This window comes from Epinephelus moara, chromosome 12, assembly GCF_006386435.1.
Source record: "Epinephelus moara isolate mb chromosome 12, YSFRI_EMoa_1.0, whole genome shotgun sequence".
Lineage (NCBI taxonomy): Eukaryota > Metazoa > Chordata > Actinopteri > Perciformes > Serranidae > Epinephelus > Epinephelus moara.
Genome location: NC_065517.1, coordinates 12,965,194 through 12,980,396, shown reverse-complemented (window position 1 = coordinate 12,980,396; position 15,203 = coordinate 12,965,194). Strand labels below are relative to the sequence as shown.

The 15,203-nt window shown below is 38.0% G+C and overlaps 1 protein-coding gene across 1 annotated transcript; it reads right to left on the bottom strand.

The window, feature by feature from the left end:
- Positions 1–3,462: 3,462 nt before the first annotated feature.
- On the bottom strand, positions 3,463–13,738 carry pax1b (paired box 1b). The gene is made up of 5 exons (XM_050058270.1): positions 13,684–13,738; positions 11,209–11,799; positions 8,911–9,053; positions 6,453–6,693; positions 3,463–4,761 (listed from the first exon to the last, which is right to left on the bottom strand). Exons 1-5 carry the CDS (start codon positions 13,685–13,687, stop codon positions 4,703–4,705), a joined length of 1,038 nt encoding a protein of 345 aa, XP_049914227.1. The 5' UTR covers positions 13,688–13,738; the 3' UTR covers positions 3,463–4,702.
- Between the last annotated feature and the right edge of the window lie 1,465 nt (positions 13,739–15,203).

The following is a 15,203-nucleotide window of genomic DNA, read 5'->3' as shown; positions in this document are numbered from 1 at the left end:
CAGCTGACAGGGACAGCTAACAGCAGCAGCAAAGCTAACATCAGGACGTCATCTGTTAAAAGCCTCAAGTTGTCGGATACGACATGAAACTACTCCAGTTAGCTCAATCATGTTGTAACTAAGACATCCGCTGGAAAAAAAATTTTTTTTCACGGGCCGTTTAGTGAGTTATTACAGACACCGCTAAGGGCTAACAGCTAACGCTGTGTCGCCCCGGTCAAAATGGTCGCGCAACGATTACGTCACATACAGAGCCCGGTAACTTTATAGGAACCTTCCTCCTACTCCGCTCTCTCAGTAGAGACACGGCGGTTGAGAGGGCCGAGCGAGAGGACGTTCCTGTAGTAGTTCCTGCCCCCCAAATAGTACCAGGAACTTCTTCAGTGGAAACGGGCCTATTGTTGCATTTTCAAGTTGCGTCTGAGCCACCAATCCTGGGTGTTTTTCATCGACACATCACATCATTTCCCAGCAACATTGGAGCCACTGATCCTGGGTTTCACAGAACATAGCAGCGCTTCCAGCAACAAAGTTTCGATGCATCCGCCAAGAAAATGGACAAATGGAACATTTCTGTGGTTTGTAGAAACATTCAGTGCAGATGTTTTTCTAGCTACTGGGTTGCATGTGATCAGACAGGTAGTTACAAACTGTACTACTGTTATTTAAGTACAAATTCAAGGTACTTTTACTGAGCTGGTGGCACCGACATGCAGTGATTAGCACTGTCGCCTCACAGCAAGATGTTTTCCTTGTTCAAAGCTGGGGTGGGGGAGCCCTTCTGTGCAGAGTTTGCATGTTCTCCCCGTGTCAGCGTGGGTTTTCTCTGGGTACTCCAGCTTCCTCCCACAGTCCAAAGACTCTTAATTGGCCGTAGGTGTGAATGTGAGTGTGAATGGTTGTCTGTCTCTAGTAGGTGTGAATGTGAGTGTGAATGGTTGTCTGTCTCTATGTGTCAGCCCTGTGATAGTCTGACGGCCTGTCCAGGGTGTACCCTGCCTCTTGCCCAATGTCAGCTGGGATAAGCTGATTTTGAGTTTAAATATTTTTCATAAATTGAAGAATGAAGTGTAAGTCTTTTTTTTCTTTTTTGGTATTTAATTCTCAGGGCTTGTAGGTTGTGAAAACGTAAACCACTTACCTAGATTATGTAGACCGCATTTCTTCCTTTAGTGACACTTTCATTTACGTTATTTTTTTTATTGCCTTTTAATTGTTTTATTCTATTTCAATTTAATTTAGATATCTGAAAATATTGGAGTGGGCTTCAGCTGCATTTCTTTGTACAATCCGTATTGTAATATTACAAAAAAAAGCTGAAACATGAACTTTGAAATGCTGGTAATAACCCCTCATTTCACAGGAAACTGAGGTTAAAGCAGAAGTTGCACAGTAAACTGTTTGGTTAATAATTTTATAGTTCACATTCTTTTTCTTTTCCAAATATGTTAATCTGGAGGTTTGTCTGATCGTGTTTCATCACTAAAAACAAACATCACTATGGTCCCTGATCTCAGTAATGAATTTGATAAGTACATTCTCATTATTACTGATAGGAATGATGGCAGACACTGTGAAATATAAGACTCAGAAACCCTAAACCTTTCCCTTAATGTCCTAGAAGTGACTCCAGGTGGACGTTTGTAGACAGAAGGACTCACTGACCAGCACAAAGCAGATCACAGAGAAGAGAATCAGGACTTAACTGGCTTCCTAAATGACTCAAATGCTTCCTAAAGAGACAGTTTGAAACAAAACCCTGGTGTTTGCTCTGTCAGTCTGTGTATCAGCACCACTCAGACTGTTCAGGTATTAATGGGCTTCCTCTGTTTACTCTGAGCTGTTTGCTGATGGATCATCTTACACCTTTTATTGTTTACCTGCAGGAAGCTTCTTGAAACCTGCAACAGCTCACAAGTCCAAAACTGAATTCGTTTTTTTGTTTTTCCAGGTTTAGTTTACTTTTTATTGAATTTCTGTTGTATTAAAAACAAAGAAATGATACATCACATGTGAAACACATCTCAAATGTGGGTTTCACACATGTTGAACATAAAGGTGTGAGGTTTTCGTATCATATATATCATGTTTCACATGTGATACACATGTAATATTACATGTGAAACACTGTTTCTGGTGTGAACATAATTCACAATACACCTACATATGTGCTTTATGTGAATTATGATATTTAGCATGGAAATACTTTTCTTTTGCATGGATTCTTGTCATTTGGTGAACTAGAATGACCTCGCGATTGTATGTCTCCATGCACCACTCAAGTTGCAGTTACAGTTTCCATCCATGTCTGTGAAAACATGGATGCTTCATACACATCTTTAACCTGGCAGCACAGATGATCTGTACAATCAGCACAGTTTCAAGATGGATACCCAAGATTAGTGTCACATATTTAGTATCTCACCAAAAAGCTCCTGTTCTGTTCCTGAGATATGTTATGGCCTTAAAAGTGTTTTTGACCAACATTATGATGTCACAGTGAGGTTGACCTTTAACCTTTTGGATATAAAATGTGATCACTTCATAATTTTCTCCTATTAGACATTTGTGTGAAATTTTGTCATCATGAGCAGATGAATTCTTGAGTTATGGCCAAAAATTGTCTTGTGAGGTCACAGTGATCTTTGACCTTCAACCACCAAATTCTAATAATTTCATTCTTGAGTCCAAGTTGATGTTTGTGCCAAATTTGAAGAAATTCCCTTTCAGTGTTCTTGAGATATCACGTACATGAGAATGAGACCGATGCCAGGCGACAGTGATCTTGACCTTTGACCACCAAATCTAATCAGTCCCTTGTTGGATCCAAGTGGATGTTTGTGCCAAATTTGAAGATATTCCCTCAAGGCTTTCTTGAGAAATTGCGGTCACAAGAATAGGACGGACGGACAACCTGAAAACATAATGCCTTCAGCCATGGCTATGTGGAGGCATAAAAAAGGTTAAAACATTAGGCTTTTAGTTGGGTAGAACTACAACCAGCTGATAGACTTTAGATAACAAAAATGAGATCATTATAAAAAGATCAGTATCATCTATATGATTAAGCCTTCTTTGTTTAAGGTAGTTTAAATAGTAAACATGTTAAAATATAGAATACAGTAAAAATGTAGAGTGGACATTAGTTGTCATCAGTTTAACCCTTAATTGCAGAGTAACACAATAGATTTATTATATGTCAACTCTGTCGCCAGAAACAATGTTGATACTGGACGATTCTACAAAAACCCTGGACTACTTTCAGTGTATATAAATATTTGACTTGCTCTGTCTGTGTATGTCATGGACACATATTACAACAACTCTGGAAAGTTAACAGTGGACGTCAAGGTTAAAAATATATCTTTATTACTATATTTGACCATCTGTCATTCTTCTCTGCTCTGCTCCAACATCTGGAAAACTCAGTACCACAACATACATTTTCTGTTGCATGTCTTTATTAAGCTCATTTATAGAAAAATATATTTACAGCTTCACCAAAATATTTTACAAGATGATACAGTTCCAAAGCAATTTACAGTAAACTTTTCCTTTTATGAAAGAAATATGGAAAAAAAAAGCTGGAGATTCAAGCAATAGACAGAAATACCCTACTTTCCCCTTTCTGTTGGAGAGTTGGCAAGAAAGGGTATGAGCCCATTCTCTAATATGTAGAATTATTCCTTCAAAATTGTGTTTGTTTTTCGGAGTGAAAGAGGAAACAACACACTCTGTTTTGTTGTTAAAGGGACAGTTCATCTTGAAATCAAAAATACATATTTATCCTCTTACCTGTAGTGCTATTTATCAAACTAGTTTGTTTTGGTGTGAGTTGCAAAGGGTTGGAGATATCGGCCATAGAGATGTCTGCCTTCTCTCCAATATAATGAAACCACATGGCACTCAGCTTGTGTTGCTCAAATTGCTGAAAAACTATGCTTGAAAAACTCAACAGCAATGTCTCTTTACAGAAATCATGACCTGGTTACTCAAGATAATCCACATACCTTGTTGTGAGGAACTATTTTCTTCATATCAAACTACACCTTGCAACCGTATCACTGTGCAGAGGGAAGCGTACATCTACTCATGGACCAGAGGCTCATGCTCATGACAGCACGAGATGTTAACATTATCGGCGTCCTCCTCGGCTGAGTTGTAACATGAGTTAAATCAGTTGTGCTAGGTGAGCTAGCAGTAGATGCAGGGTTCCTCATGTCTGATGATATGGTTGGCAGGTGTAGTTCGGTAGTTTCATTATACTGGAGAGAAGGCAGACATCTCTACAGCCGATATTTCCAACACTTGGAAACTCACACCAAAATAATCTAGATAGATAAGTAGTACTTACAGGTAAGAGCAAAAATATATATTTTTGATTTTGGGGTGCACTGTCTCTTTGAAATGAAAAAAATGATGTATGATGTATTTATAATCCTGGGTGCTTTAATGTATTTTTCTTCCACCACATGTCTGTATGCTGCCGATCCTGGGGAATAAAACAAATCATTAAATACAGTCCAGAGAGGAGGTGATCATGGAGGAGTTTCAACAGCCACAGTGGAGTTTTTCCTTCAGGTCTTGAGCTCCAGTCTGAAGCAGTATAAGTCATGTTGTCTCTTTAACTCTCATCAGATATAAAACATGACTTTAGGTCTTTTAGCATCACATCAGATCCTCTTGTGTTTGCTCAGAGTCGTCACGAGGCTGAAGACAATCTGTGATGTTTGTACAGAGGAATCTGAGGTTTCCTGTCCTCTGCAGAGAAAAGAACAAAAATAAAATCATTTACCAGGATCATTATTCTTATGTCTCATGAACAGTTTATTTCTTCTTAAGTCTCAATAATTTCCTAAAACAGCTGGTCACTGTAGTTTACATCAAACAGACAGGAGGAAAAAGTGCATTTGTTGGGGACTATTTTCAGTAACGGATTGATCCCCATTTAGTGCTCCAGTGAGTATTTGTGGCAGCAGGATGGTGTTTGTGGAATTTAATCAAAATAAACTACAGTGTGTGTGTGTTCATGGTAATAAAGGAACATGTCACCCAGTGCAACAGTGTGATTTTGATATTGATGTGTTTTTAATAGTCATTGGACAACAGTGGAGCTCTAAGGCACAGAGGAAGAATAAATATCAGGCTCTGATACACACACAGTATTTGTTAGCAGACACATTCACTGGTGGTTCTGGTGTGCACATGAGATTTACTGACAATTAAAAAAAATATTGAAAATCACCAGTGTTATCCTTTAACATCAGACAAAAAGTAAAAAATAATTACGAAGAAAATTAGAAAACTTAATCTACAGTTGTTAAGAAATATATGTCACTTGTAGGTTTTGTAGGATGTGTCTTAACTGGGCTGAATGGTTGTGTAAATATGTTACATAACCAAAGAACTGCCATCCTTGTACATTTGCTTTATTACTGTTTATTCATATTTATTGCCAACATTCTTTATTATTATGACTATTGTGAATCCATTTAAACAGTGAAGTACAAGATAAATTGTGTGACGTGATATAAGGGATTAAAAAAGAAAGAAATTAATTAATGTGGAAATGTTGAACTCAGGTGATCATTATCTGTTGAGCTTTATGAAGAACAGGTTCTTCCTGCCCTCTTGTTTATGAGCAGCTGTAAAGAGGCTTAAAGCTCCTGGTTGGGAATCAGATTTTTGATCAGTATTTTTTAACTTTTCCAGTTCAAATTATGGCTGCTGTTCAGAGTGACTTTTAATTATTATATTATTAATTCAGAGTAATGAAGACACAACTCTTTAGTTAAAAAACTATGAACCAATAAAGTTAAAGCAATATAAAATATTTCATGTATATATGCAGGTGAATACTACCACTACTCTCATTAATGATACTCTCAATAATGTCAAATTAACCAGAATTCAGTCTGCATTGTTCATTGTATCATTTGTATTTTATCTCTATTTTCTGCATGAGCGATGTACAAACTAAAGACAGTTTGATTAAAAAAAAAAGCCAAAAAAAGCCAAAAAAGCCATTTCCCCTCTGTGTAATTTGGGACCATTTTAATCTCAGCCCTGTTTCTTAAAAACACAAACATTAGCGGTTGTTGAGAAGAAAACTGCAGCATCCAGCAGAAAATAAATGTGCTTTTATAGCTTCAAACACAGGATGGAAGCTCTGTGGCTTTTTATATGACTGTTTCTTAGATTTGTTATTTTCAGTCCGACCACAAAGTTAACTTCTTCTTCAGCGTCTGCAGACTGAAATACAACTGTGTATCAACAGTGGGCTGGAAGAACAATTGAGAATTTTGGGGGTGAAGTTAGAGTCCACGACCTCTGTATGTGTAGTGTCAAAAAGATGGTATTGATTTTGATTGAAATAATAAGGGTCTATCAGGTTATCGCTATGGAAACAAAACATCTGGATCACATCAAATGTGTGTTGAAATAAGTCTCACCGTCTCCTTGTGGAAGTTTCAAAGATGTGTGGAAATCTGCAGCCTCCAGTGGTGCTGCAGGGCCGGGATGAGCCTGACCATGGGTCAGACTGGGTGTCAGACTGGGAGGGAGACTGGAGGACTGGGGCGCCCAGTGGTGTCCAGTGCTCATGTAGTTAGCTGCTGGGCCTCCGTACATGCTGTACTGGTTTGGTGGAGAATACGCACAAGCTGAGACGTAACCAGGCAGACTGGATGAAGACTGAGGGAAAATAAATACATTAACAAACAGGACGGAGTGTATCTGTTTAAAACCATTCGCTAAACAGAACTTCACACTGGGGGGTTAATCCTCTGGGGAGCTTGAATATAAGCAGCTTTTATGGAAATCTGACAGACTGACCAACGACTTGTTATCACCATTTTTAAACTCCAGCCTCATACGGCAACCAAACCATCACTGACAGATCCTAATTATAACCTTGACTTGAACCTTATTCTAACATAAACCCTAAAACTAGTCTTAACCTCCAAATGCCCTGACTTTCCAAAACTTCCTCACTCTACAAAATCATCCTTAGTTTTTCCATATTATCATCATTTCCAGTATACTATCCACATATTACCACATTTGCTAACACAAATGTCTTCATCTTCCATAAATGCTCTGACTTTCCACAATCTTTCTAACTTTATAAAATGTCCACACTTTCTAAAAATTTCAAATCCACAAAACAGTCCACATTTCTCGCATTGTCCTCATTTTCCACAAACTTCCTCACTTTCCATAAATGTCCCAATTTTCCACAAGTTTATTCAGTCCTAAATTGTCCTCACCTTTCACAAATGTCCTCGAATTGTCCTAAAAACACTTAAAAAAAAAAGTCCTGACTTCACAAAAATGTCTTTGAAAAGTAAAATATTCCACATTACAAAAAATATCCTCCTTTTCCAGAATGTTCTCACTCCAAAAATGTCCTCAAATCCACAAAAAGTTACCATATCTGAAACTGTCCACTCTTTTCCAAAGTTGTCCTCATTTTCCAGAAAACTTTCTAAAACATTTCCACACTTTTTAAAAATGTCCCAGTTATCCACAAATTCATTCACAGCCTAAATTGTCCTCGCTTTTCACAAATGTCCTCGAATTGTCCTAAAAACACTTAAAAAAAGTCCTGACTTCACAAAAATGTCTTTGAAAAGCCAAATATTCCACATTGCAAAAAATATCCTCCTTTTCCAGAACGTTCTCACTCCAAAAATGTCCTCAAATCCACAAAAAGTTACCGTATCTGAAACTGTCCTCTCTTTCCAAAGTTGTCCTCATTTTCCAGAAAACTTTCTAAAACATTTCCACACTTTTCAAAAATGTCCCAGTTATCCACAAATTCATTCACAGCCTAAATTGTCCTCACTTTTATAATATCCTTATTTTCAAAAGTTGTCCAGAATGTCCTCAAATCTGAAAACAGTCAACATTTGTCCACACTTAACAAAAAATCTTTGAATCCATAAAATAATTCAACAATTCAAAAAGTATCCTCACTTTCCAAAAATGTTCTTGAATCCACAAAAAGTCAAAACCTCATTCCCTCTTCATAATGTTCTCACTTTCTGAGTAATGCCACCACTCTTCAAAACTGTCCTTAAAAATAAATGCATTTTCCAGAAATGCCCAAACTCTGCAGAAATGTCCTCACTTTCTAAAAATCATCATCACTGTCCAAGTCCTAAACCCAAATTGGTCCTCACAAACAGACATGTACAAGAGCACAGACACGGAGTTAGGACACACATGAGACCAGGGATACCGAGAATATTTGGCTCTGATTAGTTGATCGGTCAACAGTTTGACAGCCGTTTTGAATCAGAGCTCAAATGCAGGCAACCATAGCAACCACAGTGTTAAACTGACTATAAACACTTCTTTATTATATGTATTAATAAATATAAGGAGTTCTGATATAAGAATAAGAGGACTTCATTTGTTATTATCATATGTCAATACAGCTGACTCTCCGCATCACTCTGATCCACAGTCTGGTTGTTGTTTCCTCATAAAGCAGCTGGAAAACAGGACGTGCTCAGGCCTCGCTGACAATCAGAGCTCTGGTTACATTTTATTTTGTGGGATGGAAAAATACCAGCGACTGAATCAAACTGCATTGTGGAAAAATAATCCTGTTTACGATTTCTTTTTTAAAGATGTATCTGTGAATGACTTCATTCATTGTTTTCTTTTCCAATAACTGTATTGTGCTGAATTATAAATTCTACCACTTATTTACCAACTTAGTAATCAGTCTTGCAGCTATTTATTTATTAACCCTTCTTTAATTTCACCTGTTCACTCATGGTCTGATTTATTTTTCTGCACCAGTTTTATTGTCAAACTAAACATCAATAATATAAAACATTCACAAGTCTCAGCAACACCAGACTGGAATCATGAATGTCAGTTATTGTTTATTTTATTTACCTGCTGTTGGTATTTGAGGTCCAGCTCATTGTTGGTTTTCTCCACACCATTTACTCCAGAAGGAAAGGGCCTGCTGCTGGTGTTACTGGTCATACTGGTCCATTCCTCTATTTTGGCTGCATGTCCATCAGATCCACACAGTGCTGACAAAGAAAACATTAATGCTGAATTAACACAAATGTAACAGTTAATAATGGAACATTTTTGGCTCATGTTGGTTGGGAGAAGTATTAAACTCATCACATCACAAATCCACCTTAAAAGATCAGTTTGCTTAGTGTTCAGTTACGCATTTACTCAGTCAGTTAGATATGAAGCTCCATTCAGTCTTCAAATGTCTTTCTTAGGGGACGAGTTACTATAGTTTTACTCATAAAATTCTTCTAAAAGAAACAGAAAGTGATTAAAATGTACAGATTTTCTTTCTCATCAGATTTTGGTACTGAGCACAAAACTAAAACTCAGTAAAAACAAGATCAATTTCTGCAGCTTGGACCATATTTTAAGAACAAACAGATGATTTTGAAGCATTTTGTATTCCCCCCATCTCGTCTCCATTACAGTTAACATTTTTCTGTGTGTCCAGAAAGAAGCGTTTTGCTCATAAAGTAGTTTTAGTTTTCATTGATGGATTCTGTTGACCTGACTCTATAACCCAACAACACGGATGCTGCTTTAAAGTTTCAGTGGCTTCAGAATTAAAAACAAATTTTTTGTCGCTGATGCTATATCACACATTATTCAGTTTAAATGTATTTGGAACCTTCATACAAGTTAGTAACAAACTTTGAGACCTAGAAAGTGAAAAATGAAACTAATATTTGGATGAAAATAGTAAAAGGAACATAAAACTAAATGCAGCCTGAATTCTAAAGTATCAGCTCAAACTCAATCAGTTAAGTACAACCAACATGATTTGCTTTGACCTTGAAAAACTTAATTAAGTTGAACCAACTTAATATTTATCCAAAAGATGTGGGCAAACTATTTTAAGATATTTATCCTACTCAAAAATCTAAAATAAATGTTTTTGATTTTGACCAACTTCTTAAAATAGTTCTCAACTGATAAAAAAAGAATTGTTAATGAAACCAAACTTTTTTCTTTTTTTGTGCTGAAAAACTTCTTAATTTTAAGCACTATCCACTATCCCCATGAATCTTTTTTTAGAGTGGTTTGTAAAGATGGAGCCAGAGACTGTGGAGTCACTGAGGTGTACAGGGTTAAAATGAGTCATCGCTGGTACAGTAACGTAACAAGGAGATCTGGATCGATTAAAGAACTAAAGACAATGAAAGCATGGAAATGATCTGATAAGGATTCTCCAGTATGAGCTGCTGACTGTCAGATTATGTGTCAAACATTATCATTCCTGAAAAACCTCAGAATATGGGTCTAAAAATCTCATTATTATATTATGATTATCGGTGAGGCAAATCATAGACGTAGGCTAATTAAAAATATATATATATTTATTATGATGCTTCGGATTCATCTACAAAAAAAACTGACTCTTCTAGGATATTTTGCTAATTCAACAAGTTGAAGTTTGACAGGTAACTTTAAATATAATGAACTGAATATCACAGAATTACTTTTTTATTGTTTTAAACCAATCAAAATTGTTATTGTGTTTTCAGTATTTTCAGCTTCTTCTTTTCCCCGTTAAAGTTTTTTTGGGGAGTTTTTTTTTCTTATCCGCTGTGAGGGTCCTAAGGACAGAGGAATGTGGTATGGTGTAAAGCTCTCTGAGGCAAATAGTGATTTATGATATTGGGCTTTATAAATAAGATTGAATTCTATTACTTATTCTATATTTTTGCTTTTAAAAATAATTAGTTTAATTTTTAATCATCTTTCATTGTTTCTTTATCATATTTAGACAAATATTTATAAAACGAACCAAACTTTTAAATGAAATTTTAAAAAAATTAAATAAAGGTTTCATAGTAATGCGCAGAATTCCCTAAAAATATTGAAAGACGCGTCTGAATTGTGAAAAAATAGAAATAGGCTACTAGAAATGTGTCGCTATAAAACGATGGAGCCACGGAACGCCAGAATTTCTATTTGATTTAGGTATTTATTGACCATGTAGGCTAATCTTGGGTTTGAATATTATCATTATGAACTCAGATGAGAAGACAGGCCTATATTACAGCCTGTGTAATAGAGCTAGAGTCGTTTATTTAAAAATTAAAAGTTGAATTTAAAAAGTTAATAAAAAGAAAAATAAAGTTTATTTTTCAGCATTTTTAAGGTATAAATCAAAAGTGTTTTTAAAGTGTGTGCACCAACCTGTCGGGTCCATGAAGGCTCGGATGCCCAGGATGTTGTGCCAGCTCCGCGGCAGGCCGACGTGTCCGGCGGGGCCGCTGCCGGTCCTGGTCCCGGTGGGGGTCACTGCGGGCCCGGTGTAGGAGGAGTACGGGTAAACGTGTCCGTACTGTAGCTGAGTCGGGACCGGCTTGGTGATCTCATACGGCTGTGAAAGAGTCCCGATTTTATTCCTGAGTATCCGGCTGATGGAGCTCACAGACGGCACGTTGTACTTGTCACACACCCCGTCAGACAGCAGCCGGTCCCGGATCTCCCAGGCGAATATGCCCGGGTCGCTCTGCTTGTAGTCCCGGATCCGCTTCACCACGGCGGGGGTGGTGACCCGGGGCTTGCTGCCGCCGATGGCTCCGGGCAGGATGGAGCCGGTGTCGTTGTAGCGGGCCAGGATCTTGGACACGCAGCCGTGGGAGACGCGCAGCTGGCGACTGATGTCGCAGGGCCGCATGCCGAGCTGAGACAGCTCCACGATCCGGAGCCGCACCGGGTTGGGCAGCGGCCGGCCGTTAACGAACATCCCGCCGAGCTGGTTCACCTCCCCGTAGCTCTGCTCTGCAACCCAGACATACGGTGCTCAGATTTATTATCATGTCTATTGATTTTTCCGTTGATGTTCTGTTCAATGTTTTTACTTGATAAATAGACCTACTCGAAAATTCCCAAATATAGGAGACATAGGCCTATTAGCTTAGGCCTATAGATGAGACAGCACAGGATTTGTTTACTTTCATTGCACAGCGAAATGAAACCAGCTGCAGCTATTGTTTCTATCAATTTAAGAAGAATAAGGTATAAACATACAGGCCTTTTATTTTATTTTTTAAAGACCCCGAGAATAAATAACGGAAGATAAGGTCAAGTACTTGTGTAATCTTAACTTCTTTGCTCTGCCATTTTTCTGGTTGTACCATGAGGTTAAAACAACAAAATTTTAAGAATAACGTTTTAATTTGAAGGAAGTGATTAAAATATATATCGAGGGCTTGGAGCCAGAGGGGCGTAAGTAGAAAATATATATCGAGGGCTTGGAGCCAGAGGGGCGTAAGTAGACTTACGCCCCTCTGGCTCCAAACATTACTCACACATTTGTGTTAGGTCTTTATTGTTTTGTTGCTTTATTTAATACAGTTTGATCTCAGATAGGTCTTTTTGGCACCATTGGATAGAGCTCATCGAGACCTTTATTTTGATATATTGAACCCATATTCGCCCAAAATGCCACTTACGCCCCTCTGGCTCCAAGCCCTCGATATAGCCTAAAACATTTATGGTGTTCATTTATCAACCTAATCATCATTAAGAGATGTTTAAGTGTTCGTTTTGGCCATTTCAATTTCAGGTTTACTCACATTGCATGGTTTGATTTGTAGAAGATAATTTGCATTTTTTGTGTTTCTCATCTGATTATAATTGAAAGCATTCCTGCTGTGTTTACAAATGTCAAAACAGACCTTTAACAGCCTCAGAGTACATTAATAAATCACATCGTATCATATTTTATATATTTTATTGTAAGACCTGAGCATAATGTCGGAGTTGCTGCAGGTTACAGTGTTATATATTCATATGTGGTGGTGTAGCGACCACTTTAACTCAAGTTTATGTTCACATACCACATACATAATATCTCTTTCTAAGAATTGAGGCGTTTAAGAGACCCGCAGTGCAACAGTTAAAGGATATTTTTTTTATTTTATTTTTTCCAAAACGAATTCAAATGTCTGGACAAACAACAGGCTGCATCCTGAGCTCCGCGTCTCTGCTTCTCTGGCATTCATTATCACATTTACAGTGTTAATGGTTTGTATAAACTTCCAGACATGCAGTGAGCAGTATTTCCTCTTTTTTAAATTGACTTCCGTTTGAACTGAATCAAAAAACAAACATTATCATAGTCAAATGAACTTATTTTTTCTGAATTTAGCAAATCTGACCTTTTTGTAAAACTTTTTAAATTAAGTAGAATAAATCTAAATTCACAATCAACCATGCAGGAGAATAATGTTTCCCAGATTAAGACGATTATACTTGATTTCCCATTAAATTCCACTTCACAAAATCTGACTTTGTAACAGAAAAATATACTCAAGACAACCTGAAATCTTTTCTACATGAGGCGAATATTTTCATAGCACTTTAAAACATTAAGTAATCGATAGAATTAAAATGAAAGTTAAATCAGTTGTAGCCTGGATATTGTTTAAATGTTGCACAAAAGGCAGCTATCTTCCTTTTCCTTGTTAATGCTTTACTTCCTGCTGCTGACTCTTACAATCAAACACGTCATTTTCTAAACAATCAAGTACTAACAAAGCAACGTTTCCATAAAACAACTTGTAAAAAAAAATTAGAGTAAATATCTTTTAAGCCTGATATGAATTCACTCTCTGCCACCTTCAGCTGTCTAGAGTCAAAGTTCAGTATTTGTTGTCTCACCCATCAGCTGCCGTCCACAGCGTCTCACCGCTCCACCATCCAATGCTCAGACTGCAGCCTGCAGTGATCTGAATCATCTCTTCCCCCTCCTCCTCCTCCTCCTCCTCCTCCTCTGGGTGAAACACTTGTCATCATTTCCTGTTTTCAGAGCAGGAGGATCATCTGGCGTCAGCGCTCAGAAGAACGAGGGCTCCTGAAGGGCTCTTTGCTGAGTTTAAAGCTGCTCCCTGATTTCTCTGAAGTCCACATGTTTACACTGAGCGCGTCATGACAGGCTGATGAAACCCTGTCCCATACAATTCAGTAATAATGCATTTTATTTAGCTCAAATTGGAGAACACAACTAACCAATCAAACATGTAAATCAGTGGTTCCCAATCAGGGTACTGTACCCAGGGGGTAGCTTCTGTAGTTGCTTGAGGGGGCCCTGTAACACTGAACACCACTAGTTAGGAAGCAAGCAGACAAGATAAGACAGGTAGGCCTTTGAGAATGTGACGTTGACCTCATACTGGCTTAAACTTTTTGGATGGGGGCGCCATCTTGTGAGGATCACACTGTGTTACCTGTGCCTGCTAAAGTGGTCAACAATGGTATTTGGACACACTGATCATGATAGACAACATAGATCCACATGTTTGACAGCTCAAGGCCGGATTACAGACCCTGATGCACTCCCCTCACATAGCCAGTCAGTACATTTACATGACATTAGAGAAAATCGATTTACTGTGTTAGTCTGGCGAAAACCAGACTCTTAAAATACATGTAAACATGTTAATGTGACTGATATCATACTAAACTGATTTTTTTAAAGTCGGACTAAGGCACCCAGATAATGTAATTGGGAGTCAAATTACTCCTGCATGTGTACAGTCAGTTGGACCTAAACTAGCCTAAGCGCTCTGCGCATGCTCCAGTGTCTACCCCTGCTTTGCTCCGAAAGTCGAATAGCATTGAATGCATAACAGAAGAAAAAGCCAGTAAGATCATGATGAAATCTACATCCAGAGCCATGTGTTTATTTGGAAGGACGAAATGAACACAGCTGTAAAGTTGTCGACCATGGAACCACTTTGCCACTAGCTAACGGCAGCTAACTTGTTCATCAATTGTTTGGTCTGTTACGCAAAAGGTCAACCGGAAAAAGGTCCAGTACTAACAAGCTGGAAGGGGGCATATCGCCACCTATCATAGTGAAGTCGCACATGCTTCGATCAATAAATTCAATGCCCTTCCTGTGCTTGTATACTCGGACGAGGACAGTAGTCCGATTAAATGGCCTAGTGGAGCTACAACTGTAGCTTGACTTAACTGTGCATGTAAATGTATTGAGTGTAAACTCTCATTTTTGGTCCAAGTGTATACACAGGTTAGAGCTTGTAGGCTACCCCACAAGATTGTGTCCCCATCCCACAAGTCAATTTGTGTTTGCCTGAATAGCGAATCCATGATCTGCCCTTCTCTGCTTTTAATTGGCTTGTCGGTTAAGATTCTCAATCATCCAGGTCACGGTATTC